The 25,518-nt window shown below is 40.4% G+C and overlaps 1 protein-coding gene across 1 annotated transcript in view; it reads left to right on the top strand.

Annotated features, from left to right (window-relative positions):
- LOC118092273 (uncharacterized) overlaps positions 1-22,990 on the top strand; it is a 68,884-nt gene extending 45,894 nt beyond the window's left edge. Inside the window, exons 8-11 of the mRNA XM_060272609.1 lie at positions 5,148-5,243; positions 8,560-8,655; positions 16,889-16,986; positions 22,648-22,990. Coding sequence (XP_060128592.1) covers positions 5,148-5,243; positions 8,560-8,655; positions 16,889-16,986; positions 22,648-22,662 — 305 coding nt within the window. The 3' untranslated portion in view covers positions 22,663-22,990. The remainder of the gene's footprint in view (positions 1-5,147; positions 5,244-8,559; positions 8,656-16,888; positions 16,987-22,647) is intronic.
- The last annotated feature ends 2,528 nt before the right edge of the window (positions 22,991-25,518 follow it).

The following is a 25,518-nucleotide window of genomic DNA, read 5'->3' as shown; positions in this document are numbered from 1 at the left end:
TAGCAGCTGTATCTGATACATTTGATTGTTTGGCTGGTTAAGAATATATTGCTTGGAGGTACTTCTCTTGCCTTTCACTGAGGTGGGATAGATTGTAGAGGTCAATTTACCAGCCTCTCGGGGCAAAGAAATCCAATGTTTCTAAAACTGTATCTTCCTAGTCAGCACTGCAGCATAGTCCTGTTCTCCCCTTATCTCCAGTATTGCTCAGGCTATGTGATGACAGGTAATTATTGTCCTGGGGCTAAACAGAATCTAAATTATAGTTTCAGGAAAGGTTAGTTAAGTATCATGGACTTTCAGTTCTTTTGAAAGGGTCCAGACAAAAGGTAACTGGCACCAGGAAACTGAGTTAATATTCTCCCTACACAGGATTCCTCATTTTGTTTCTTATAGCTAAAATGAGAGGTATTAAAGTGAAAAACCCTGTCCCTTTGTGCTAAATTATGGTCTAATGGAAAGGGTAATCTTATTAAAAGATACAAGATGTTGCAGTATGCAAGAGAGATGAATCACGACATTCTTAGCATACCGTGTAAAGCTCAGCATTAATGGTGTTCAGTTCTTTGTCTACCTATTTCCAGTGCCCGTTAGATGAAATGGCAAAACTTGCATTGCCATTGCCAACCTAACAAACCATTAATACCATAGGTAAAAGGTAAGGTAAAGGACCCCTGGACAGTTAAGTCCAGTCAAAGGTGACTATGGGGTTGCAGCGCCCATCTCGCTTCAGGCCAAGGGAGCCGGTGTTTGTCCACAGACAGCTTTCTGGGTCATGCGGCCAGCATGACTAAACCGCTTCTGGCGCAACAGGATACCATGAAGGAAGCCAGAGTGCATAAAAATGCTTTTTACCTTCCTGCCACAGCGGTACCTATTTATCTACTTGCAATGATATGCTTTTAAACTGCTAAGTTGACAGAAGTTGGGACAGAGCAACGGGAGCTCACCCCGTCATGCAGATTCGAACCGCCGACCTTCTGATCGGTAAGCCCAAGAGGCTCAGTGGTTTAGACCACAGCGCCACCTGCATCCCTACTTTAATACCATACAGTAGAAGGTTAGCTAGATACTTCAATGTACTATGTGGATATCAGTTATGCATTTTCAATGAATAACAGACCAATCCAAGCATCCCTTATGCTGGACTGAGGGCAGGGGATGGATTAGATGGAGGTACTCCCCTTTCCCCCCCTAAATGGCAGCTGACAGAAGAAAATGGTCCAGCACATCCACTGCCACAGCTGCAGATGTAAAGGAGAAGTAGAGCTATGTGCTATCAGCATTTTGCTGACAATGTACTTGAAAACTCTGGATGACCCCACTCAGAGGTTTCATGTAGATGGGAAACACATGGGGGATAAAATTGAACGATGAGGCACCCCCCACCGTTGAAAGCTCCACAAGACTGAAGAGTACTCCCCAAGCATCACACTCTGGAAATGACCATCCAAGTAGGACCAGGAGCCAACCAAGCAGCGCCACCCACCCCTAACTCAGGCACTCTAGAAAGATACCATGGTTGATGGTTTCAAAAAAAGCAGTTAAGGAGAATTAAAAAGGACACATTTTCCTGTCTCTGTCTTGAGAGGGGTCATCATACAGGGTGAACCCCACGAAACTATGACCTATAATCAACCCCTCTACAAACAGAACTCTTGGAATTAACAAACCAAGCAATTATTTGGGGGAAGCCATGACTGTTCAAAGTGGTATCATGGTGCTTTAAATGTATGGTGTGATTGTGGCTATAGTCAAATCTGATTGGATTTATGGCATTGTGATTGCATCATGATTACAACTTGGCTGAGATCATCCATGTCACTATTCTCCGGAACAGGAAGATCCAAACTATACCACCAAAACACTAGCAAAAAGTGACACGTTAGGAGACAACAGGAATGAACATGGAAAAAGAAAGGGGAGAATTGGGGTATTAGTTCAGCCCCTGGAAAGCAGTAATTCAGCCTGGACATTTGTTTCAGTCCTAACAACAATATACCAAGAAGTTCTGACAATTGTGCTTTTGCTCTTAAGCAAAAATTAAACAAAACAATTTATTGGAAACATTATCTCTACCACCTATTCTGCTGAATACTTTTCTAGTTAGCAATTCTTTTTTTCTGCTAAAGGTTATTTTTGCTCGTTATCAACAACAAATTCTTATTAAAAATGAAAAATAATTTTAAAATGGAACTCTCCATTTCCTGTTGCAATTACCCAATGGATTGCTTTTATATAAGATTTTCCCCTCTGGTAGGGGAAAAAATGAATTTTCATGATCTGTGGGGTCAGTATGTGATGCATTTCTGCGGGAAAGGAATCCTGAATCTTTTTCAAAGTCATGCTTGCTCCTGGGAGGATTAGGATAATTCAGTTTGTTTGCAATGTCTGATAATTTATTTAGTTTCCCAATGAGAGCCTGTAACATTTTGTTTGCTATTTTAAAATTGGAGTTTTTCCACCGAGGCCTAAAGTGGGATCTAGATTGGAGCTAGTTATCACCAACAAATGTTGAAGGCTGACTTGTGGGTATTGAAAATGGAATTGTATTTAAAGAAAATTAAGAAATGGGAGAATGAGGCAATGGTGTTAGCAAAAGGAAGCAAGGGAGAAAATACTGCATTTATCTGCATTGATGGCTCACTGTAAACTGAGTTTACATAGCAAGAATCTTCTAGTAGGTACATATAATTGAACAGGGACTCAGCAGATCCAGGGACCTCTCCTCTTATTCATTGACTGCTAAGCTTACTTAGGAGTCTTTGGTGAAATAGTTTGTCAAAAGCTTTTTGAAACTCCAAGTATACTATGATTGTTGTAGTTTTTAAACTAGGGAAGGATAAAATAACTCATTGTCTCTTACAAAGCTAGATTCTGGAGTCCTAGCCTTTAGTCTGCCTGTCCCTCCTCCTCTCCATATCTGAAAAAGAGTTGCTAACTTTCATTTTCCAAATGTACTGGTATGGTGGTATTCTACTATGATAGATCTGGGGTGCAGAATAAGGCTGGATCTAGAAACATCAAAGAAGCATTTCAGTTAAATGTGTTGCAAACTTTATATAACAAATCACATTGGCAAAAACGGAACTCCACAGTGCCACCTGCTGCCACAGTGTTATAATGCATATAAAGCACATATAAAACGCCTTTTCTTTATACCAATCTAGTTGATTTCTAGGCTGCTGAAAGCCTGTGTTGTAATAAAGCGTAGAGGGTTATGGTTTGTGATAAAAATTCTGAGGCCAAAAATTCTGAGGCCATGCAGTGGAATGGAGCCACAGACCTTCATAGCTGCCAAGTTTTCCCTTTTCTCGCGAGGAAGCCTATTCAGCATAAGGGAAAATCCCTTTAAAAAGGGATAACTTGGCAGCTATGCAGACCTTCTCTCCTGATACGAGCATTACTGCAGCCTATTTGGATGGGGATGGGCTGGGGCAGGGTGGTGGTGAGGTTGGGGCTGTATTAGCATACTGCTGGGAATATCAGATTGGATCCACCAATGTGGATCCAATATATAGCCCCAAACCTCCCACTACCACCCTGCCCCGTCCAGGTAAACTATGGTGAGAACAATGTCGGAAGCATGTCTCCATATCTGTCAAGGACTGGGCAGAGGAGGAATGGTGGAGACCATCCCCCCTTCTCATGAATCTTAGGAGGAGGAGGAGGAGGAAACAGTATAGATTTACAACAGGGGTTTATGGGAGGTCACAGCTCACAGGCAGATGATAGGGAAAGTTGGGAAATCATGGGAGAGCCAGAGCAACACCTGGCTGACATGTCATTAGAAAGCATTCCAGACCCACCCTCTCCCAGAACCTGGCGAGCCTTGAAAGTAGGAGAGCAAAGAGCTCGAAGAGCTTATCAGCACCCGTAGAAGTGACGAATGAGGAAGTGGGAGAGACGGAGGGGTGGAAATTCACTTGGGACAATGCCATTATCCAAGAGGCTGGGTTGTATAGCCTCTCTCTGTAAATACTGAATAAAAAAGGACACTAAGAAATCTTCCCTTGTCTTTATACTTTCCTGGGCAACAGCCGGGAGTCACTGACAGCACCCTAACAATATCTCCAACCCAACCCATGGACTGCAACTGAATATCAATCTGTATGTATTGTAATATGAAACTCTTGAATCAGATCAGTAGTGCATTTAGCACAGTCCTTACTAAATGCAGAAAATAAGAATGAATAATATTTTGACTGGCAGGTGCACTCCAGAGTCCCAGGCAGAGTTTTGCTACCGGAAACGAATTATACAATCTTGTGAGTCAGCCAAGGGGAATTACTTTTGAGCAAGCATGCATTGCATGGTGCTGTAAAGCTGGAGTCCTGTGCACGTGTATTTGGGAGTAACTCTCATTGTAGTCACTGGGACCTTCTTCTGCCTAAACAAGGTTAAGATCAAACAACCAAGTAGCTTTCTCCAGTTTACTCATTTGTAATTTGGTTCCTGGTACATTAGGTTGCAGATATTTGAGATAGCCGGCTGTGGCCACCATTATTATCTCCCCAAGCCACAGAAATCGGCCCACTTGGCCCAAAGGACTTTGAAATAAATGTTTGAAATAGTGTTTGCTTAACCATTTTTTCCTATCTTTCTTCTAACCACCGGCAATTCCAGCCTTATCTTGTCTGTTATCCTTGATGGATAAAATGCAAACGCATTCCTGAAATTGTGTGAAACTAATCAATTCTCCACCAGCCCTTGCTGATCCAGATGAATGCCTGAGAATATGTTTTCCAATCAGGAGGGGAATGGCTTTAACAAGAATTTGGCAATCAGCAGTAATAAGTGGTATTGGTCTGCCTACATCTGCCACTGAAGATTTCTTGTTTACTTTTTCAAGAATCATTGTAATTAATGTCTCCCTCATTTCTCTGGCGAAGCAGCTCTTATTGAAGGCTCCTTGAAATGTCTCTCGCATGCAGTGGACCTCAGCAGATTTCTAGAAGGATTTACTAAAGCTTTCAAATCCCAAAGTTTAAGACTTCTTCACTTCCAAATTACTTTTTGTCTTTAATTACACAAAACTTTGCTGTCACGAAACTTGCAACAAAACCGAAACAAATTTTTTTTTTTTGACAGGGGGAGTCTTGAATATTCCCCAGTCATTCCCCTTGTTTAACTATGCCACACTGCAGGTGTCTGTGATCCTATGTGTATGAATGGAGGAAGATGCATCAGCCCTGACATTTGCGACTGCCCATCTGGCTGGAAAGGAAAGTGCTGCAGTAAACGTGAGTCGAGCTCCTTCCCATACAAAAAGACACTATTTGTTTATCACTCAGGCCTGCCAGCATGAATGGTAATCTCTTTTAAATGCTAGGATGCCATATAGCAAATGATCTAGTTTTGCTGCTTCAGGACTTTGTGGAGAAAACAGTTTTATATATTGGCAATACAAATTGATATAAACATTTTATGCTTCCAAATAGAAAGATTAAAAAGAAAAAAAACCCACCCACCCCCTGTCTTATGCAGCTGTCTATCTGCTATGCAGATTTTTCTTTACAGAAATTCAGTTTTTGTAGTATTAAATGTGAAGTATTGATTTTCTGTTTTAGCAGCCACACATATTTTGTTACATTTTATGGAGAAATGACATATATTTCAAATCCAGAACTATTTAAAGCCTGTAGTAAAAGCCTTTCTATGCCAATATATTCTCAAGGTCATCACAAGCACATTCATTCAGTGCATAATTTACACTGTTAAGTCTAACCACATTTGACTGCAGTTTACATAAAAAATATAAGTCAAATAAGTCATCTGATCTGAAAATGTTTGGGGAAATAACTTCCACCCCCTTACATGGTTATTCATTATTATGATGCTGGCAGATAAGCTGAATAAATTTTCAATGAAGATAACAAACTGTACAGAAGACTTATTAATATACTGCCTTGACACATCGTATCTGTCTTGCTGATAAAACATTTCAAGATTCAGCATTGGGTTTCATTCTATCATTCTTGCTAAAGCACAACACCCGCTATTCCTGAGGTTCTCAAATATTAACTGTGCCCCAGACAGCCAGTTAGTAACCTCATCACTCAAAAACATAGGGTGTTATCCAATGTTAGCTATACTCAGAGCAGACACAATGGAATCAAGCAACCTAGGATTTAAGTAATTTATGAAGAACATAGGGATCTGACAACCAAGTCAGACCATTGGCTCATCTAGCTCAGTATTTTCTACACTGACTGCATACCCTCCAACATTTTGTCAAGGAAAAAAACATAATAATAATTTTCATAATAATAATTTTACTATTTAAACCCTGCTCATCCGACTGGGTTACCCCAGCCATTCTGGGCGGCTTCCAACATATATGAAAACATAATAAAACATTAAACATTATAAAAAATTCCCCATACAGGGCTGCCTTCAGATGGCTTGGGGAGTCGGATAGCTCTATACCCTCTGTCAGGGGGACGCCATACAGAGAGCCGCCCCCTGTCATCCTGACAAGCTCCTCACCCAGCGTCAGCACAAGCAGCGAGTCAGGAGAAAGGAATGAGGAAGTGAGTGGGGAGGAGAGAGGGCTCTGTCAGGTATTGGAGCCTCAGCGTCGCTATGAGAGAGGGCCAGGGGAGGAGGAGTCTGGAGAGATGTCGGACACAGGGCCGCCAGAAAGGAGACCGTTCCCTCTGATGCCAGAATTGAGGCATGCACCCACCCGTAGGGCCAGGGGGCGGCGCTTTGGGGTGCCTAGGCTTTTATGCTGGGCGAGAACCCGGAAGAAGCCATTGTGGGGTTCTGACTCGGACTAGGCAGTCATGTTTGCTGATATCTTTGCACTGTAAATAATATGCACAATAAAACTCTGAAAGGCAAGACTGAGTGGAGCGTCTTTACTCAAGAGTAGCCGCAGGCGCCTCTGACACCCTCCAACATTTCTCCATTGAAAATGGGGACATCCTACCATACCCTCCAACATTTCTCCAATGAAAATAGGGACATCCTAAGGAAAAGTGGGATCAAATCAGAAACCAGGGTGGCTTCTGTAAATCTGGGACTATCCCTGGGAAATAGGGACACTTGGAGGGTCTGTGACTGGCAGTGGCTCTCTAGGTTTCAGAGTTCTCTCCCAGCTCTACCTAGAGATGCCAAGGATCGTGTCTGGGACCTTCTGCATAAAGAGAAGATGGTCTACCATTGACCTTTGCCCCTTCCTCAACTTAAGCTAGTTGATTTCTATGCTCTGAGTATTATTTCATTGGATATCACCGGTAGTCCAGGATCAAGGCAGCGCCTCAAGAGGCAAGCCTATACTTGGTCTTTGTTGAATATTGAAGGGGATGGGGCTCAGACGTCCCACATAAGACAGTCAAGGGACGACAGCATCTTTTCAGACTTGAGGCCAAAGCCACCACACCACACAGTTCCAAGAGAAGAAGCATCAAGCAAGTAGGTGATAGTATGTCTAAATGCAGGGCAGCATATCGTTAATGCATGCTAGCTATTTTATATTGCATGGATTTGCGTTGTTTCATTATATATAATGTATTATTGATCAGTTGTTTTCTAGTTTTTTGTGTATCAGTTTAGAAATCTACATTGAAAGGTGATGCAAATATATAAAATAATAATAATAATAATAATAATAATAATAATAATAATAATAATAATAATATGAAGCACATTCACAACCAGCTACCACTACACGAAACTCATAAATTCCTGCTATGGCTGGCCTCCCTACTTGGCACGGTCTGCATGCCATTCATTCTGTCTTCCTCTCAACCCAGGAGTCCTTTTTCGTATTCAAGCTCATTCATGAGGCTGGGTCTGTGTGATCTGCTTGCGAAAGTTTTTCTCTGACCTGTGCCCCATGCCTTTAAACAGATCACAGATAGGACCCTGTGTACAGCCATGGCTACTTGCCTGATAGTGAATTTTTGATGATGTCTCAGCCCAGATAAGGGGCAAAATCATTGGTTGCACAGAGGCAAAATCCTATATAACCACTAAGCGAATATTGACTGGGAAATCCTAAGCAATTGCACTGGCCTGATTGATGCATGCAGATTGTTTACAGCAAAGATACTGCCCCTCAGCACCCTTTAAAGGGCACTGATCTGGTTAAAATCTCATTTAATACCCACAAGTTTAGTCTGAAATTAATGGATTACTCAGCTAATCACACCAATCAATCAATTAAGGCTTCAAGCCCTAATAGGAAATGAAATTTTAATGGCCAGGGAATCTGCCTTTGGAACAAATCTGCATAGCTGCCAAGTTATCCCTTTTTTAAAGGGATTTTCCCTTATGCTGAATAGGCTTCCTCGCGAGAAAAGGGAAAACTTGGCAGCTATGCAAATCTGTGATGAAACTAGCAGTCAGACTAACAGAGATTAAGGAGAACTTTCTAATCATGGAAATTTCAGGATGCTAATTGCCTCGTGAAGAATGCTCATTAAGCTCTTTTGAGATTCGACCATTTTGAAAATAATTGAGGGAAGCTAACACATGCCATTCACTTACGAACAATGGGGGCATCCTGCAGATCCTCTCATTTGCCTCTTTTCACCTTTTTCTTCTGTTCAGCTGTTTGCTTGCCCAGCTGCTCAAATGGTGGGGAATGTATCGGACCTAATGTCTGCCAGTGCGCGGCAGGATGGGTGGGCCTCTTGTGCCAGATTCGTAAGTACTTGTTGCACTTCGGTCATAGTTATGTTTTCTGTTTGCACAATCCTCCAAACCAAGGGGAATTAATGAGATTGCTATAGGAAGATGATCACTTTCAATTCTATTGAAAGTGCTGAAGCCCTGTGACCTCTCCAAAGGTTTGTCAAAGAGGAAAACAACTACCAGACTTTTAGAAGACATTTGAAGGCAGCCCTGTTCAGGGAGGCTTTTAATGTTCAATAGATTACTGTGTTTTATTTTTCTGTTGGAAGCCGCCCAGAGTAGCTGGGGAAACCCAGCCAGATGGGCGGGGTATAAATAATAAATTATTATTATTATTATTATTATTATTATTATTATTATTTATTATTATTATTATTAGGAGACCAGGATATGATCAATAACGCTCGCACCCCTAGGCCCAAGAAAAGAAAAGAAACCCCCTGACCTATCCATATAGGTACCATGCAGACTATACAATTTATGTTTGAAGGCAGTCTCCATTAATTAAACAAAAGTGACTAAACCGCCACTAGGTCGGCCTCGGATATTTGGTTTTATCGCAGGGGTAACAAAGGCTTCGTATCCCTGTAAAGAAGGGACATGGAAATCTTGACAGCATGTCTCCTGTAAACTTTGAAAAGGCTAATAATGAGGAGAGTGGATTGATTTGACAGTGTGGGAACCATGTTCATGTCAACCCCTAGCTTCTCGAAACTATAGTTTTCCCATCTGCATATTTGGTGATGATCCCAGGGTAGGCCACAATGCAACTGGGGGGAACAGCTCACAAACACTAACATAACAATGTCATAACATTCTGCTGGATCAGGCCAATGGTCCATCTACTCCAGCATCCTGTTCTCACTGTAGCCAATCAGATGCCTATGGAAAGAATGCAAGCAGGACCCAAGCAAAAGAGCTCTCTTCCCCTATTGTGGTTTTCAGCAGCTGGTGTTTAAAAACATACTGTGTCTAACAGTGGATGCAGAGCACAGCCATCCAGAATAGCAGCCACTGGTAGCCTTATCCACCACTAACCCAAAGCATTATTTAAAGCGCAACTCATACTTTAACAGAGCAGTAGATTAATTACAGATATATGTGTAGCTGGCCAGGTAAACTCAATCCCTGGTTAAAGAGGCTGGTGCTGAAAAGTCATGTCAGCACCAGCCACACTTCAGGGTGGAGAGCATGAACTTTGAAATGTATGCAAAGTATGATTGTAAAAACAAGAAATATCTGATTTATTTCATTATACTGAATTATTTGTCCCAAATTTAATACAACCCCCCCCCCAAAAAAAGGAATCCTAAGAAAGGATTGCACTGGAATCTTCAGTCCAAGTTGTATCTTTCAATTTCTCCTCCCTCTGCTCTGCCCTTCAAATGCACACAATTAAATAGACTGTTTCTAGTATTTGTTATATCTGCAGAGCAAATGGCAACGCCTATGCACACAGACCATCATTGCTGTAGGGGGTGCAGCTTATCATATGCACATTTGCCCACAAATTTTGTTGTTTAGTCGTCTTAGTCGTGTTTGACTCTCCGTGACCCCATGAACCAGAGCATGCCTTGGAAACACTCGCTTTCTTCTCAAAGCTTCTCCTTTTTTATGTCCATGGCAAAATACTGGAGTGGTTTGCCAGTTCCTTCTCCAGGTGCCCAGAAATTAGTGCTACTAAATTCAGGAAGCTTACTCCCAAGTAAGCGTACCTGTTCTTGCAGTTTTAATGATATGACAGAAATCTTCTTGGTGGCTAAATATAAACTGGGAAAGCACATTTCTTTCATCCTCAAACACTATCTCTGTCTTTCTGCATAGAAGTCAAATTAAGTAAAACAAACTTGCAGTTTTTCATGTTGAACGGGTGGGGGTGGGGATGTAATAACATTTTCATTTCATGCATAAAGTACTTACGTGGAGGAAATAATGAGCATCTATAGGGCTCCCCACCATAATGTTTCAGTTGAAAATAAATGGCAGATTGCTAATAGCAATATCAACACTTATGGCCACCTGCTGGTTCCCCATGTTTTGATTGATTTTGCTTTAATGTTTCCTCCTGTTGTCTGACAGTATGCAGCATACACACTTAAGAGAGAGAGAGAGAGAGAGAGAGAGAGAGAGAGAGAGAGAGAGAGAGAGAGAGAGAGAGAGAGAGAGAGAAATATTATTTTGGTTCCTCTAATAATTCTGCAAAAAGTTCTAATTGCAGCAAGTTGGATTATCATACTTTCTTATTCTGAAAACTGTTTTGTCCAATATGAGATCATTCAGTTTTTTAAAAAATAGTTTTGAATAAGTGAAAGCCAACATAGGTATTTCACCTGATCATTTTACAGTGGGCACCACCAGTAAAGAGCCCCACTTTGCATCTTTTATTTATTATAAAAAAAGACTCCAAATATGGCTATATAAAATTAAGAAAACTAAAACATTGAAGAGGAAAGAAGAAACACATGTTGGTCCAAATGTTCACTAAATGGGTACACAGTGTTTAAAAATCTACAAAGACAAATTAAAAATAAAGCATTTGGGGGGGGTATGAATTATTTTTATTTAAGATTAAACAAGATGTTTTAAGAGTCTATTTTATTGTTTTTATTTATTCACTTACAGTAATAAATAACAGTAATCCTACTTTTCTTTATCCAAAGACAAAGTGAAACACACGATGAAATCAATAAAATAATCATTTTACTTATGGAAGCAGAACCTCACAACAGAGCAGTATGCTAGCAGTACAATGTATCAGGTTAAGAGGTAAATGCAGAGATGAAGCAATCAGAGGCTTTCTGAAAGAGCCAAGTTTTTGCCAAATATCTAAAAGGATAAAAGTGCTGGATTCTGATGCACCTCTTTAGAAGGTTTTCCACAGAGTGGGCACCAAGATTTCCTAATATATGTCCGCTAAGCTTCTTATGGTAAAGGCCTCAAATGTTGAACAAATTGTCCATAGGGAGATGCCTGAGGAAAAAAAGACTATCTAGTTGCTAATATATTTAGCATCTATTCCATCACCACGCTTAGACTTCTTAGTGCAACATTTACAAACAATACATGGTCCTATGGGCCACCAAGCCATGCGGACTGATTCAATGGGAGTTAAGGATTCCAGAACTTAAACCAGGAATTCCATGGTCTAAGCATGGGATTCACTGTGGTGAGACACTGAATGTGCAGTGTCTAGTAGGCTGTGTGTGAAATCAAGAGCCTTGGAGAGCCTTCTTCCTGCATAGTGACCATTGGGAGTTGTATACACATAAGCTTCTGTAACTGGCAAGCAGTATGAAGTATCTAGGTTTGCCAGGCTCGTATTCATCTTGGAAGCCTGACTTTTGAGGCTTGCCTGGACAAGTGTTCAGATTATGGAGGTGGACGTGTGGGAGCTCTTCATGTAATCCATTGATTCTTTCCAATGTCAGGTTAAGACCCTCCTCTTCTAAAATCAACAGCTACATCTTCCACTTGCTGCAGCTCACAGTTCATTTTCCAATTTCCAAAGAGGCTTTTTTAAATAAATAAAAAATGAGAGGAGTTTGGCACAGTGGTGGCTGACTTGACACTGCCATGGCTGTGTTGCCAGTAATGATTCCAGTCCCTTTGGACTGGCAAATATCACACAGGGGTCCTCATTTGGTATGCAGCTGCTGAGAGCACTCATTCGCTGTGTCTGACACTGCAAACTGCTGTATTTGGAAACATTCTAGGAATTAATTAGAAAAATGAATGAAGCTGAAATAATGGGGAAATCCTCTTCACTGACCTCCCTGTCATTTATGCTGGTTATCGTCTGTTCTAATATAATATTATTGAACACACACTAGCTTTCTCATTTGCCCTTCAGGAACAGTTTCCTTCAATTCACATGTCAAATCAGCAGCTTCATAATTTTATGAACCCTTTGCTTATCACTTTTATACTCTTGCTTCCAGATTTTCTATTCGATTTATACAAGGAAGGTAACATTCTCAACAAAGGTTGTTATTTGCATGAAAATTACTGCTCTGTTCTTTTTAGCACACAGGGAAACATTTTTATATAGCATGGTGCATTTATTGATTATAATTTCAACACAAACTTGGCTTATTAAACAGCACTCCTTGCCAAGACGATAGAGGATAATGCCTGTGTCATTGTTAGTGTTTAGTGGTTGGATGTTCCTTGTAAATGCATTTATGAAATATTCATTTAAACCCCAGCTATGTTATTATCTTCTGATTTCCATTCCAATTTTCTTCTGAAATGTTTTAACTCTCCTTGCAATAATATGTGGGGTAGAATGGGAGTGTGTTCTACTTGAGTACTGAATTATTATTATTTTTGCTAGTTATTCTTCCCTTTAACATACTGTGCCCCATTTGCTCATTTAATTTCCTCACCTCATGTGCAAGATAGTTTTTTGATATGCATTTTATAATGCAATACCTATTGTTTTATTACACATTCTAGGCAGTGGAGTTTCTCCTGGTCCGTTTTTGTGCACCCAATGTCTTACATCTTAGAATTCTATTACATTACTTCTGTAATACGATAAACAGCTCCGCTCCCTGTAAGCATATAATTCTATACAACCAGGTTGACATATACCATCTGGCATAGAGCTTCTGTATCCTTTAGAACTCTTAAATGGACTGGTGATTTATTTTCCCTGTTATTGCATCACTGCAGTGGTTCAAGTTGCACCTGTGGTCTTCTGCCTTTCTCTGAGCTCTTAAGAAACAGAAGGCTTATCGCAGGTACAAGGTATCCATCTGTGTACAAACCAGCAAATTCTAATCAGAGCTCAAGAAATGCTGTAAAGTTTATGTAGTCTATCATTCTGGGTACAAGAGTGACCATCCATATGCTGCTGGAAAATGTACAAGTCAGGTGTGGTGGGGAACAAAAATTCTATTTTTAGCAACAGTATTTTATACCGCTGATGTTCATGAACATTACTAATCTTTAAAAAAAACAAAAACATGTAGCATAATGACTAGGAGTCAACTCTATGGAGTTAGTTCCATACACCAAAGGCAGTTTGAGACTTGCATTTCTCAGGTAGAAACTTATGCTGCACGACAAGCTATGTTGGATCTGAGAGGATGTTGAAAAGCAGTTTGATAGGACACTAGGTTCAGCTGTCCAAGGAAGAAAGTAATGAAAGCTCCTACATGAGCTAAAGCAATTCTTTGGATTCCAGACAATGATCATCGCAAGATAGGTGGTGATAGCTAGCAGAGTAGGATGGATATATGGATATATGGATAAGGATAATGCCATCTTGAAGACAGGAGTGCCTGGCGTTCTCTGGTCCATGGGGTCATGAAGAGTTGGACACGACTAAACAACTAAACAACAACAATGCCATCTTGGCTAAGCAACTTACAAGGATGCGTAGGATTTTCCTCTGCGCTGCTCTTTTGGATGAGAACTGCAAATACGTCTCAGTTCTGCACCACAATGGCTTGTGTGGTTGTTCCCTGGAAGGCTCTGGTTCATGATACATTCTGGTAATGACCTCGAATTCCACTTTTCCTATCCAGTGGCACACAATGGTAGAAGTTGGTCACCTTTCAGCAGCAGCGGTTGGTTCTGATGGTGCAGGTAGGGTATCTTTGCTCACCTGCCTTCTGAGGTATCAATGCCAATTCCTGAAAGGGAGGGGGAGGAGGTGTGGGGAATATAGCTCAAATTTAGTGCTCATTTCCATGTTATTTGCTTCCAGAAAAAAGCTCACCGGCAAATCACATAGAAATTAGTGGTAAACTTGCACTGTACTGCACTATAGTTCCAGACATGGTTTTTACATTGTGTGAAAACTCAACTATAATGTGGAAATTAACAGCTAAAAAATGTTGGGGAAAGGGAATAAACTGTTGTGTGAATACAGACCCAGTAACAAATCTATAACTTTATTGTACCACACAATTTAAGAGAGAGAGGGAGACTGTATTTTGCTAGTGACTTCTGGTATCTTTGCTGCACAGACAGACAATTCAAATAACATTGTACCAAAACAACATTGGCTTTAATCAGTATAAGTTCGCTCCTAGGAAAGATTTTGTTGTTTAAAAAGAAATTACAGAAATTCCAGCTCCTGAGATCTAATTAAAATAATAACATGACATGTGTGTTCTTGGACTAGTGCCTTATGAATTGACTGTTCTCTTTTTTCTCTGCCAAAACAATGTCATAGGAGCACATACTGCTAATTAGGAGAGGGAAAAACTGGCTTGAAATCAGCAGTCCTGTTGCCTTAACTTTTATGAAGGCAGGAAACATAGCTGGGTTTTAGCGGAATACTGCTCAAACATAAGCAGGGGTCAGTCACACAAGTGATATGATGCATATCTTTAATGAACTGATATATCTTTTAGAATCATAAAATAGCTTGCCAGCATTAGAAAATAAATTATATGTCCAGACAAGCTTGAAATGGTGAACTATATTACTTATAAACACTTCATAATCCTGTTTATTTATTTTTACAAAGTGGTGATATTTCAAAAGGTTATTTATCGCATTAGACTAGATGAACTAAAGCAAACTCATTTCATCCTGTATAGAAGGTGGATTGTATGCTGCAGTGCTCTTTCCTAATCATCTGTCTATAGAATTCAGGGGATTATGCAGATAGTTTACAGATTTGTGCCAGGGGTGTAACCCAATCTAATCCATATTTGCTTGTGATCTACTATCCAAACATGGCCCATCAGCCATCAATTGTCATTTTCTTCTTGACAGAAGGGGGAGTCTGCAATTGAGGTGGGTGTGATGCAGTAATACTTGGGAGGTCATTCTAGGACTTTGGACCTTCCTGCCTCATTGCTCTAATGCAGGTCCAACTCCCAAGAGACTGTGATCTACTCCCACTATATATATATATATATATATATATATATATATATATATATATATATATATATACTGGCAGTGATCTACCCATTGGATTGACCCCAAAAAGCTCAACAACTTTGGTCAATCCAAAGACTTTTGAGCCAATGTGATTGTGAAGGACCTTGACATGGAGGTGAGCTGGTGCTTTCTGGCAACAGGGCAGGCCAATGAGGCACAGTGTTTCTGCCAGAAGAACCAAGGTGTTTCAGAGTCCCATTGAAAAAGTTCTGGAGTTAAGCACAGAATGAAGTGCTTAATCTCTACTGATACTACTAATGGAATTTAGGTGAGCCCAGTTTTTCATGGATCGCAGCTACTGTAGTTGCAGGGACATGGTTCAGATTTACAATACGGGGCCATTGTCATCATCCACATTATCTATAGTAAAGGGTTTTGAAATTCCTTTTCCATTATAAGATAATGTATTATAAACAGAAGTCATTTTTGTCAGTTCTTCAAGGTAGGTTATCTTAAAGTGCCCGTGTTATTTTGTTGGAACTGAAAAGGTCACTGGGCCCATTCACCAATGGAACTCAAACCCCATATTTACGCATTTCTTAAAGAGGGTAATTAGAGTCTTCTGCCTTTCTCTGTTAGTTCAAGATAATAGGACAAGCACAATGAGAAGCAATCATGTAACAGCTTTGGAGCAAAGAGCTCCTATTCACAGAAGTTATTGTTCTCTCTCCTTAATAAAAAGTTATAGGAACAGAATCATTAGTCACTCAGACCTTGCTACACAGTTGGCTAACTCCTGCAAAGAACTGCTCATGCAAGTAATCCACTCACGTGAACAGTGCAATGTTAGAAGAGCGAATTGTTGAGATTGCCCCTTCCTTTTAGTGAATGGGATTCTCATGTCATCAGAACAAGGGACTACAGTCTTAGAGGGGTTCAGTTTTTTTATCCACACAAACAGACCACTCTAAAGAGTTACGTACAGATTTAGTATGTTAATAGGTTCTTGGAGCCTCTTCGCAAAACTCATCCAGCCCATGGCAGTTGCTGTTCTTGGATCAGGCTGCCTGACTCTGGGCTGGTGATATGAAAACCAACATCACTGGATGAACACAGCATGGATAGGCGGCTTTTACCATCCAGTTCCAACTGCCTGAAATTTTGAAAGGTGCAATCAAGCCCCCAAATCTGATCTGCACTGAATTAGCATGTGGATGACTTCTGAGGGTTGAAAGAACTGTGAAACCGGGGGGGGGGGGGAGAGAGAGAGAGACCAACTTCACAACTGAATTTTGATTTTTAGGCAAAAGGAAATCTAATGCAAAATCTGATGTAACTGAATAGTTTAATATCATTGTTGATGTTTAAATAGAAATTATACTTACAAGTTGTTTTGTTGCAGCTGCTTGTGAGCCGAAATGCCAGTTTGGAGGGAGATGTGTCAAGCCAAATGTTTGTGCCTGTAGAAGTGGGCATGGTGGTTCAAACTGTGGACAGAAGGTACAGTAGTATTTCTGCAATGTTGATCCCCTATTCATAACGTGGACAGAAGGTACAGTAGTATTTCTGCAATGTTGATCCCCTATTCATAACATGGGGAAAGAACTATTGCAGAATGAACAAAACATTTTGGGTGGTATGCAACATTGTAGTTCCATTAGCATGAGGATGGATGTGTGTGCAATGGCACACATACCCCAGGCTCCACAGATCTGCTGTGAAGGGTTTGGGGAAACTCTGGAACAGATTTAGGGTGTGCACAGGGAGGGGAGAGGGAGGGGCCATTCCACTGTTCCGCCAGATGTCTTTGCACTGGCAGAACTACTTCTCTGGATACTGCCCTTCATGTTTCCCTACATGTTTTTTCTTCTTAATATTTTTTTTATTTTAACCAGTCAGGCTTTGTGTGCCTTTTTCAATAACATGAAATCTCCTGAATCCAACTTGACTATACGTTCAGCATCAGGGCAGAGAATCATAGTGTTTTCTACTATGTTTGGATAATGTAGTACGATACACTATGACAGCCTTTTCACATTCAATATTCTGGAAGTGAAGTCACATCTTTAAACTCAGAATTACAGTTATTGATGCATTTCATTGACAGTGACATTCTCCCAGGAAAATAAAACTTCTATATTGACAGACTGCACAAAAACTATTTAAACTGGTCAACTGTAGCCAGCGGGGAAAATATACCCTGCATTTTCTGAAGTGCTCTATTTTATATCCTATTTTGACACCCTAGATTTCAGTGAGATAAACTGAAGCGATTGATTGTCTGTGTGTGTTTAAATTCAAAAGTTTTTTTATATAGCTTTTTTCATGGTACAGTGAGAACTGACCTTTCTGTTATATCAAAACCAAAATTATCAGGTTTGTTTTCGAAACCATTCCTATGATTGCAAATGTGCAGTATGAGATCTGTCAGTTCACAAATGAAGTGGAACTGTGCTGTACTTTGTATAAAATATCAAATCAAATGCTGAGCATCCATTTTTCCTATCAGTGAACCATTGCACAGTAAATAGAATTTGGAGAAGCTTTAGCAGAAGCTTTAGAATATGAGAAATGCCATGCTACTGGGTCACTGCAGTGGTCACTAGCTCAGTTTATCTTCTCATCAAAAGAAGTCAGTTCCAGAAAGAAGATTACAGCCCATTCCTAAGCATAGCTTACTTTGAACAAAGTCCAGCTGAATTTCAGTGAGATTATCTTCCTAGTAAGCATTGGCATCTAAAACGAAAAGTAAAAATAACAGCAGGTATTATAATCCATCTAAATCCTAATATTAATGCTAGCTTCTGACCATTCGGGATTTAGCAGTTTGTCACATACACAAAAACTATGTGTTCAATGCCCTGATCAGACATGTTATTCCCAAGTGTGAGAGAGGGCATTGGTGAAGCCACACTTTCAACATGGCTGTCTGCAAGGAGGGCCTTTTTGCTTACAAATGTATATGTGAAAGCTTCCATCTGACCTGGAACCCTTGTATGTAACTATAATGTTCAAAGGCTTCCTCCCTGCAGACATTCACACTGTATCTGAATATGCTAGAAGGAGGGGCTAATTGGTATAACACCAGTTCCCAGCTCATGTGTTGGATAAATTTGTGAGGAAACAAAATTCAGCACCTTGGTCATGCACTTTTGAGACAAGGAGCAAGTAGGTAACATATATCTTTGAATTGTTCAATGCTTTCTAAATCCAGCTGCAATTAGATGCAATTTATATTCACATAGAAACTACATTGAACTTGATGATTTCTCAGTAAACCTGCTTAAGATCATGCTCCTAAAATGCTCTTTGAAAGCAATGGGCCTTAAGTGATCAGTAACTTGTTCTTTGCTTTGATGACATTTAGTCATAACTCATTTTATCTGTATGGGAGCCATTGTTTATACAGTTCTTGCAACAATAAAAAACTATTAGGTTCAAGAAAGACTACACAAATAGAGGTCTGTCTTTATGTTGTGTTATGTTTTCTTATAAGTCTCAGGAAAAAAAACATCTAGATGTGATAGGGAAAGCAAGCAAGTTCTCTTTAAAGCAAGATTTTGACTGAGCTTCCCTGGAATTCTCCCTGGCTTCTGAAAAGATTGATTCTTTGAAACACCCCTTCAACCTGGGTCAGAAAGCAGAGCCAAAAGTCTAGACAGGGGTGGGGAACCTGTGGCCCTTCAGTTGTTGTTAAACTACAACTCCTAAAACCATTGGCCATTGGCAAACCAACCACATTTCTGATCTAATTTATCTCCTTTATGTACCAACACTACCTAGTCAGCGTCCTCTCAGAACTTGATTTTAGTACGTCGTTGTCTAACTTTTCTTTTCTCTTTGTCTCTCTTCTCTTGATATCTTTTAGCAAGGGACATGGTCCATTACAAGTTGAGTGTGAGGAATTTCATGTTACTGAAGTCCCCACAGCCAAGCCTTGTGATCAGGTTAGGGATGTGCCTGGCAGTGGAACAGAAGAGCCCATGGAAAACATCAAGACTCTTCCCAACTCTCTCCCACCATCAAATGGCAGGGATGATCACAGCCTGCCTTTATCTAGGCCAGGCATCCCTAAACTGCGGCCCTCCAGATGTTTTGGCCTATAACTCCCATGATCCCTAGCTAACAGGACCAGTGGTCGGGGAAGATGGGAATTGTAGTCCAAAACATCTGGAGGGCCGAAGTCTGGGGATGCCTGATCTAGGCCTTTCCTTCCAGGCTGTAAACTCAGCACGGCAGTGGAGTGCCTGGCAATAGTGTAACCGTGAGCTCTTGTCTCCTCTCTTAGCCTCCTTCCCTAAGGAGGCAGTATTTTTAAATGACATGGGACCATGTGGCCTTGGTGCACAGCCTGGGATGGTGGAGAGCCTAGCATGAGACTCAGCATGACACCATCTTAGTAGAGTATGTCAATTTTCTCAATCCTCATAATGCCTGTCCACCACCCAAGGTAAGGTTTCTTTGTTTTTGTTTCTGTAGATGAGAATTTGACCCTAAGAATATATGTTTCCCTTTCCTCAATGAAGAGAGACTCACCCAGAATTTGACTTGATTCAATTGCTCCATGTCATTAAGGAGGTAGAAAATGTGAAACCTGCCAGAGTAGAAAATGTTTCATATACCACTGGTGAAATTCCTGCTTGTTGTTAATTGATGGCATGGAACAATTTCATATTTAGTTTGAGGGGGATATTGCCAGAAGTCTATTTGTGAGAGATAGTTAAAGAGTCATGGAGATGCTCTAGCCTTCTGCTTTTGTTCAATTTAAGTTGGTTGAAGTTAAAGCTGCTGCATTGGTATTGTTCATTCCTTTGCAGTTTTTGGATTGAATGGGGTGCAGATGTTCAACTCCTTCAATCTGGATTAGAAAAGCAGAGAGACGCCCCCCCCCCCCCACAATGGGAAATAGCCAATCTAGAGTTTTGGCCCTGGCTTCTGTCCCAAGAGGGAGGAAATTTCCCAAAGGATTTATAATGGCCTCCAGAAAGCAGAGCTGAATGGGAATTCGTGGCAAGAACTGTTCTTTTTACACTGAATTGGCTGAAGGACAAGGGCATGTGTAATTGCATCTTGGCACCTAAGTGAATCCCTGTCCCTCTTCTCATTTTAGCCTAGAAAGGGAAAAGTAATCACTGGATAGACAGGTTAGAAGATTGACTTCCTTCGCCTGAAACAAACCTTTCATTGTCCGGTTAGTAGCACTAAAACATACACACACACACACACACACACACACACACAAACACAAACACAGTGTTTAGGTCTTTGCCAAATACTGGCTAATAAACTACGGGAGACAAGGATGATGAAAAAAAGTAGTTGACATTTTAATGAGAAGCTACCTAATCCCCAAATTATATGTAAACTGGAAGGCAACTGTTCTTCAACATTTTCACTTATCTGAAAAGTGCAATGCAGCTCTCTAACTGAATAATGTTTTTAGGGAAAGTGTGCATAAAAATGTACATATTAGTGAATATAACACAAAAATGCAATATGACTTATGAAATGTGTGTATTAGAGAAATACACACTAACATGATGATGGTGTGTTAAACTGAACCAAAGACTAGAAAAATGAGAAGCTGAGAAATACCAGAATGGACATCTTCATCCATCCTAGAGAGAGAAGGATGGCTTTTGCTCATGAAAGTAGGAAAAAACGCTAACAAACAAGCTAAGAACATAGCTGTTTTGTGGGTAATAATACTGTTTTTGCAGTCATTAGCAAAAAGTCAGATGGAATACAGAAATTTAATCAAACACAACTGATTTACAGAGTGTTTCTACCTGGAAGCTTTCTTGAAATTTGCAGCACTTTGCAGCTGAAAGTAGACATTCTACAAAGCCATGCATGAGCTTTTATGTTCTCTCACATTCTTCTCTAGAAAATGTATTGGGGCCAATCCAATGTAAGAGTTGCACTGGCGGCAGCAAGTCCAGTTTACTCACTAGGTGGCCTTTGGCAAGCCTGTCTCCCTCCCCCCCCCCCCCTCCACATCGGCTTCTCCCATCTGTAATATGAAGGATAATAATACTGACTTATCCCACCTGGGGCTGGGGAACTTCTGTGCCCTCCCTCAGTTTTAGTTGGGCACCAACTCCCATTAGTCATGGAACAGGATGATGGAATTGCAGTTAGATAACATCTGGAGAATATCCCTGCTTTACAGAATTATTGTAAGAATTATAACTAGATAATGTATGTGTAGCATGTTGAATGCTTGAAAACCATATACAAACATTAAGTATCCTTTATATTTAATATTTAATATGAATATTTAATATTATTCTTTGTATTAAATCACAGGAAAACAATTGGCACCATCAAATATTATATATCCAGGTTTGATACCTAAATACTACACTTGATAGTATCATATATGGAGTATATGTGTGTCATGTCGGATGCAGAGAGATTCAGCAGTCCTGTTGTCTTAGAAATGAATAATCCTCCGACTCTTTTGTCCTGCACTTTTAGTGGATTTCTAGGTCTCTTGTAGTCCCGCAAGACAAAAGCTCTTTCTGTCACCTAATATTATGTTTGGAGGACTGAGAAGATTTACTTCCACCCTTAAACTAAGATGCTTTTTACTGACAAACCTCCACAGCGCAGAAATGGGCTGAGCACATTCAAACTCATATAGGCAAGGTGTCAACAGTCTGACTGTGTCATATGGAAAATAGCAAATTGGTTTTGTAGACACTCCTGCTTTAGAGGAAAGAAATTTAATTCCAGCTTCAGAACTGTCAACCCCACTGCAAATAACAGAGTCAAAGCCAAACCATTTCAGCAATATAGTTATTTTCCTCTGTTGGAATGATGGAGGAGAAATCAGGCGTTGCTACATGATACCCTCCTGGGCACGTGTTTTTGAAGCAGATCTGTCACTTTGCTCCACAATAAAGACATCCACTCCAGGTGAAATTATTGGACAATTATAACACTTGCTAGTTTCCTGCTTGGATCAAATTCTGAAACGTGGAGTAGTTGCAGTGTGGTCATAATTAAAGAGGGGGGGAGGGGGAGTAAGAAAAAACCAGACAGAAGCCATGCCATTGCTACATTAGAATATTTCATACTTGTTTTGTGACAATGTGGGTGTAGGACTGTTTGTCACCTAATCCCTTCAGCAGCTGAATCCTCATTTCTATTTCACAGCTCCCCATAGGATGAAGAAAACAGCAGAAGGACAATGAAGACATTCATTTTGATGCCGAAATGCTAAGACTTCCTCCTTTCTTTTAGAGTTGGCAGACAATGCACCACAGAAACACAGCTAAATTTCTCCCTCCTGCCTCCACTCATGGCAAGCATTAAGTCATGCTGAGAAATTACTGATTCCAGAACTTACTCAAACAGCTTTTTTTAAAAAAATAAAATATATTTTTATTAAAGGTTTCTTGAATTACAAAGGCGTGTTCAGTGCCTCTCATATTTTAACATGTATCATTTTTGCAAATCAGTTTCATTTATTAAGACGCTAAGAAGGAAAACGAGATAGATAGGGGGTGGGAGGGCGGATGGGGGTGGGAGTAGGTGACGATGTTTCTGTTTTGCTTAATATATGTAGGGCGTGATGTCAGCTTTGTTTGTGTTGGTACTCCTTTATTCGCTTGTGTTCTTTTGATGGTGAGAGAAATTGGGGTTGGCCAAGGGTGTGGTTGTTCATTTGTGATTGGCTTTGATGGTCTTTGTTTTCATGTGTGAGTGGGGTGGCTGAGTGGGTATTTTGCCTGTGTCACATTAGGTGACACCACTCTCAATCTCTCTCTCTCTCTCTCTCTCTCTCTCTCTCTATATATATATATATATAGTGCCAATACCTCAACTACTCACTGACTGCAAGTGCCTATTTCAACTGTGACTTGCAGAGTGTTTTAGAAAGGCTGTCACTTTCTGCTAACTTTGAGTTCTACAGAGAAGCCAACATTGAGGATGTTGGAGTGTACCCTAATCCATTTTTATTGTTCTTGCTCTGGCCTGCATTGCACACCTCCTAAATTCCAGTTTTACCTGTAAAATTTCTACAATTAACTCCAGAACCAATTTTCTTCAGTTTTATAAAAGAAAGCAGGTGAGATTGAAGTGAGTAGGAGACACACATGCAGGCCCCATCTCCAGTATCCCCACATACAGCAGTGGGGAGGGATGGGGAAGAAATTCAATTCACTTTTGCATTTAAAACTGACTCCACCAAATCCACATTTTCCAAAACAATATGGGACCTGAAGCACAGGTACCCTTAAAATTTCACAATTATCTGAACTTTGCAATGCAGTTCTCCTACCAAACAATGTTTACAAAAAAATGCATATTTTAGGAGAAAGTGTGCAAAAAGTGAAGGTTTTCATGAAAATAACATACAGAAATGCATTATATCAGGGGAAATTGCTTGCGGAAAAATGTGTACATTAAGTCAAAACTGCATACGGAAAGGTGTTTTATTAGAAGAACTTTGCACTAAAATGCTGATGAATTCTCACAAAGAATTTTTGGTAAGGAAATCAAAATGGCTGTGCAGAACTGAATTTAAGATTTGACAAATGAGAAACTGGGATAATCAAAACTGGCAGACTCTTCCATTCGCACCAGTAAGGAATGTGACTGGAATCCTCTCTGCAATTAAATTCTCTAAACTACCAGGGTTCCTGGATGATGGGAGCAGTCTAACCACATTTAACTGAATGCAGTTGGAATCTCTCTGCAGACCACAGTTAAAAGGAAAGGGGTTGGAACTGTGTCCTTTCCAGTGTTCCCTGCAGAGTCCTCACACATTCTTAAGAATGCTTGAATATGGCTGCAGTTTATCTCTGCTCAGTTCCATCAGTTGCTTTCCCACACATAAAACATATATTATCAATATGCAGATGTGCAATGATAAAACACTACCAAAGAAGAGCAGTCTTTATTTGAGCATATGTATGGTTGCAATGCCCCCCCCCCCGCACTGTTTTACTGAGGCACAGGGATTGCCTGTGGCTCCATTCAGGCATTTGCCTGAAGCCACACAAGCTTAAACCAAGGATGGTGTTGGGGTGCACCTGCTATTGCAGGAGATTTGTGAGTGCATTCCACTGAATGCCAAATACATGATGATCTAAAGAGAGACCTGCATGCCTTGGGACATTGGAGTGAGTGGAACCTGTGTGTGCAGATTAAGCCCATGTGAATTCAGGCAAACATATAAACAGGACTTATGTGTATCTTTAACACACTACAACAAGCCCATCAGCCTTGTTTGTGTGTTGTTTTGCTGTGTTTTATCAGTGGCACACATGCACAGTAGCAATACCAAGGGAGAAAAGAAATATGAAGGAACTGAAAGCAGGGGCAAACTGAGTTCAGCGTGGACTCAATTTAAATATAAAAAACTCTTATTTAAAAACTAAAAGGAACCCCCCCCCCATTGTCTTGGACTGTAGACTTTCTTGCTTGGCATGGCATGGGTGTACTGCTGGCCTGGTGGAGCAATCTCCCCTCTCTTCCTCCCTGCTCTGTTCTGTGGGCTCTCCTATTCCCCCCCCCCCCAGTCAATTTTGCAAGGGCTTACACTAATGGGACCTGTTAGGGGTAGTCACAAATAGAACCATAGTGTGTGAACAATGCTTTTCATGAGTAACCTCACAATAGCAGCTTCTATGGATGCAGCAGTGTGCTTTTGAATCACAAGTGATCTATGGAACTGATGCCAAGATGCTGTGGCATTTTTGGAATAGGCTGGGTTGCTTCACACCAGATGAGTAGACATTCCAACAGTGCTTTGGATCACAAGATACAGAATATTTGTGGGAAATGGATGAGAATGTGTCTTTTTAATGCTAAGAAATTTATAACCATTAATGCAGACTATTTTCTACTTAAAGTGTTTCGGTTCCTGTAGCTGTTAAGTATATTTCTCTGCATATTGCCACCTGCCTTTTCAATATGAGAACACTGTTTGTTTTGTGCTACTTTTGCAAAGCCTAAAATGTTTTATGTAATTGTACTCTTTTCTTTGAATAAATATCATTTTGTCCCTCAACTTGCCTC

Source organism: Zootoca vivipara, chromosome 1 (genome assembly GCF_963506605.1).
Source record: "Zootoca vivipara chromosome 1, rZooViv1.1, whole genome shotgun sequence".
NCBI lineage: Eukaryota > Metazoa > Chordata > Lepidosauria > Squamata > Lacertidae > Zootoca > Zootoca vivipara.
This window is presented reverse-complemented; position numbering and strand designations above follow the sequence as displayed.